At 29.5% G+C, this 3,693-nt stretch overlaps 1 protein-coding gene across 1 annotated transcript; it reads right to left on the reverse strand.

The window, feature by feature from the left end:
- Positions 1 to 507: 507 nt before the first annotated feature.
- Positions 508 to 2,564, reverse strand: LOC108475000 (esterase-like). The gene is made up of 5 exons (XM_017777020.2): positions 2,145 to 2,564; positions 1,672 to 1,881; positions 1,377 to 1,546; positions 1,013 to 1,277; positions 508 to 918 (listed from the first exon to the last, which is right to left on the reverse strand). The coding sequence occupies exons 1-5, from the start codon at positions 2,362 to 2,364 to the stop codon at positions 665 to 667; spliced, it is 1,119 nt and encodes a 372-aa protein (XP_017632509.2). The 5' UTR covers positions 2,365 to 2,564; the 3' UTR covers positions 508 to 664.
- Positions 2,565 to 3,693: the final 1,129 nt, after the last annotated feature.

Below are 3,693 nucleotides of genomic sequence, written 5' to 3' on the forward strand. Positions count from 1 at the left end.
TATGTCCCAATTATCATCTCATCACCACCTACTTTTATAAACTTTAATATTTTAACATAATTGTGTGCAAAATGATAAAAATATTTTATGTGAGTATTTTATGTAGTACCCCATATTTGGTATGATTGTCAGATTCAAGTATATAACATCATATTCATTATCGAAATAACTCAAATTATTTTAATATAATTTTAGCAAATTTAATTCATATTTACTTATAACAAACATGAGGTATTTAAATTTAATCGTAACTGCATATAATATATATAAATTGAGTTAGATGACATCAACAAACAAATTAGATTAAAATTAAATATATTAGGAACTTGTTTTGAAGGTTTTTTCTGAGAAACCACTTCTCAATGCTTTTTGGTTCCTAATTTTATGTTCCAATAGGTCAAAATTGATGTTTTGATGTTTACCAAATCTTATATTTAGCTAAACATCAAAATCTTGATTATAAAGTTAAAATAAATAAACGAATAGAAAAACAAAAACAAAGAAATATTATATATTTATTTTCTGTTTTAAAAATAGAAAAACTAAAATAACATCATCTTCTACAGCAATGAGGTAGACATTTATTACGTACAAGAGAAGCTAGTTAAATTTTGGTTTATTCATGTGTCTATATGCTTTAGCAGAAAGTTTATTTTGAATTCCTCTAGCTCTGGCATGCCTGCTTCAATGGAACAGCCGGATCGGAGAACGAACCAGTCGAAATTTGATCAAAAATGAACTTGTTAGCTGCCTCAGTATAGTGAATTCCATCCCAAACCACACGAACAGATGGATTATCACATGAACCCACAAATATCTCTGTACCATTCACCGTAATTGTTCCTCCACATAGAACTGCAGCACTGTAGTTGTACTCACCTCCATAGCCACAACATGTCACAAGTGGAAGTTCAAACCCTGAAAAATTAGTCCAGAATCAGATATAAAGCTCAAACTCGGGCAGATAAAAGGCTCAACACAAGTGCCAAACACGAGTACTTAGTCAAATTACCATGTTTTTGGGGTTCAGCAAACAGAGAATACTTCACAGAATAGATGTCTACATATGTAAATGCAGCTGAAGGGAATTCATTTCTGAGTTGAGCTATTGATTCCTTTAGCTTCAGATTGAAATACTGAGCCACTTCATTGTAAGGCTTTAAACAACCAGCAGGGTCCTTTTCAGCTGAGGCAAATGCAACCAAAACATAAGGCAAACAACCGATTGGTCCAGTGTTGTGAACCCAAAAGAATCTTGCTCCTAAATTGTATATATTCTGCAAAAAAAAAAAAAAAGTTGACCCCAGAATTATTAGGTCAAAATCATTGAAAGTTTAACTTGGGTATTTGGATCAAATTTCTCTATAGGATTATACCTTAATATTTGCTGAGAACTTGTTGATTATATCAGGAATAGAAGCATTGACTTCTTGTACAGTCAAGTTTGAAAAGAACCCTTCTCCAAGATCGTTTTGTCCAATGTCAAATGTGTATAAAGCTTTAGAAAAATACTCTTCCTTGGGCATTAAACTTGCCAACAACCCTCCTATGCATGGAAAAGATCACAGTTGGTTCAGGTAATGCATCTTACATATTTAGAGTTTATATCTTAACATTTACAATCCCAGGTCATTTTTTAATAATAAAATGCTACTTGAAATATATACTAACCTTGTTTCCTAATCACTTGAGATCTGACTTTGAATTGCTCAAACTGTGAGTACTGAAGCCCCAAATAGAATGGACTGAATCCACCATTAGGGATAACACTAATAGGTAATCTGATTGTAGATGCTGAGGTGGCAAAGTTTATGCCATGCGAGAAATTGGTCCCCACTGAATCAAGATATGCATTAATAAATGGCAGCCCAAATGCCTCAGCTGCCAAAATAAACCATAAAGTAAGAACATCACTTTTATCCATAATTAATCCTTTTCAACGTGAGGATTATATATATGAAAATATATTTGATAGATTAACAGAATTTCACAAATAAACTTAAGACGATGAGAAGTATTCTTTTAAAGTGCAATAAATATTTATTTAAAAAATATATATATATTTTCTGTGTACTAAAGTATCTATATATATTGTTATTTTCAAACATGTGGCAATAGCGATGGCGAATGAAGTTATAACATACCTATGAAATCAATGATGAGCCGCCCATCGGAAAATCGGCGAGCAGGCATGTGAAAGTAGGTATCTCCATAAGGAGAAGTGGGTGGAGTGAACGCAGAAGCATATCCGCCGGTGTCGGAATTAGAGTCACCCAAGTTAAACACGGCTGGGAAATCGCAGCTTTTATGAGAAACCACAGGGTTCAAAATGGAGACGAGGAGCATGAAAAGGAAGACAGACATATTGGAAAACTCGGAGAGCAGTAAAGACAAAGATATGGTTTTGGGATACAATTGAAAAACAGAGACATGTTTGGTTTTGTAAAGCGATTCAACTGTAGAATTGTAGAATTTTCTTCATAAAATGGTCCAACCTTGTAGATACATTTATCTTGGAAATTTTTGACACATTTATTACTCATTGATTTCTTTGACAAGTATTAACTTTATATCAATAGAAGAAAATATATAATAATAATTAAAAATCTGTTTTACCACAGTTTTGTTTGAATACCCCAAAGTTCCTTAATCGACACGACACGTATTCCATTTTTTTTTTTTTAAGTTTTTACAACTAATAATTTGTTGGATCCGTGGGTTGGGTAATAAAGTAGCTTATTTCTTTTCTCAAGTAATGTTATTAAAAGCAAATCACATAAAATGATATAATCTCTCTTTATCTGTTGCTTCGATTTTGCATTCTGATATTTCAATGAATTCGTCTGATGAGGTCGTAGGATAGTAAATTGTGGATGTATAATCACTATAGCTGCTACAATTATTACCATTTGTCTTCTTAATTGCATTCTGGTTGATTCGCTATTTACGTAGAGAATCGATTTGTAGTTCTAACAATCTTTTGTGCATTATATTACTATCATAAAAAACATGAAAATTTAGTACAATTAATCAATAAATAAATTATGAATCTAAAATATAATTTATAAGCATTAAGTACCCTCTAGTCTCTCAACTTTATAATTTATATTTATTTGTTATTTAAATTTATTTTTGAATTTAACTTAAACTTGAAAACTTACTAATTAAAGTGATTTTTTTAAGTACCTGAATAATACAACTTATTTTTATCAATCCAACCAATCTTTTCACACCACGTGTATTAAAAACTTAGCATTATTAATCGTACCTAAAAGAAGTACCACTTTTGCTAATCATTTCTAAATTTAAATAAATAAAAGTTTAAATACAAGTTATTAGGTTGAGGAGTAAAGTGTAAATTTATTAATATTATTTGAATAATTTAATTTTTTATTAATATAAGACATGATGATAAGGGTCTATATAATAATTATACGTTACTTTATTAATATTATTTAAATAATTTAAATTTTTATTGATGAAAGATAGGTTTTATATATTCTGATTAAATAATAGTTAATTAAAATATATAGCATTTATTATAAATTATTTATATTAAAGTTAATTTAATTATATAATATCTATTATTAATAATTTATATTTGGTCAAGAATCAATCGGCAATAACAATGATTATATGTTTAAAGTTAAAGAGTAACTAATTCAATAAATATGAAATGCTAGAGTAATTAGA

This window comes from Gossypium arboreum, chromosome 3 (assembly GCF_025698485.1).
Source record: "Gossypium arboreum isolate Shixiya-1 chromosome 3, ASM2569848v2, whole genome shotgun sequence".
Classification (NCBI taxonomy): domain Eukaryota; kingdom Viridiplantae; phylum Streptophyta; class Magnoliopsida; order Malvales; family Malvaceae; genus Gossypium; species Gossypium arboreum.

Coding starts and splice junctions, on each gene's coding strand:
- LOC108475000 (XM_017777020.2), bottom strand. CDS start 2,364: ATGTCTGTCTTCCTTTTCATGCTCCTCGTCTCCATTTTGAACCCTGTG. Junction 1,882..2,144: donor GCTCATCATTGATTTCATAG/GTATGTTATAAC, acceptor TTATTTTGGCAG/CTGAGGCATTTGGGCTGCCA. Junction 919..1,012: donor TGCTGAACCCCAAAAACATG/GTAATTTGACTA, acceptor CTAATTTTTCAG/GGTTTGAACTTCCACTTGTG.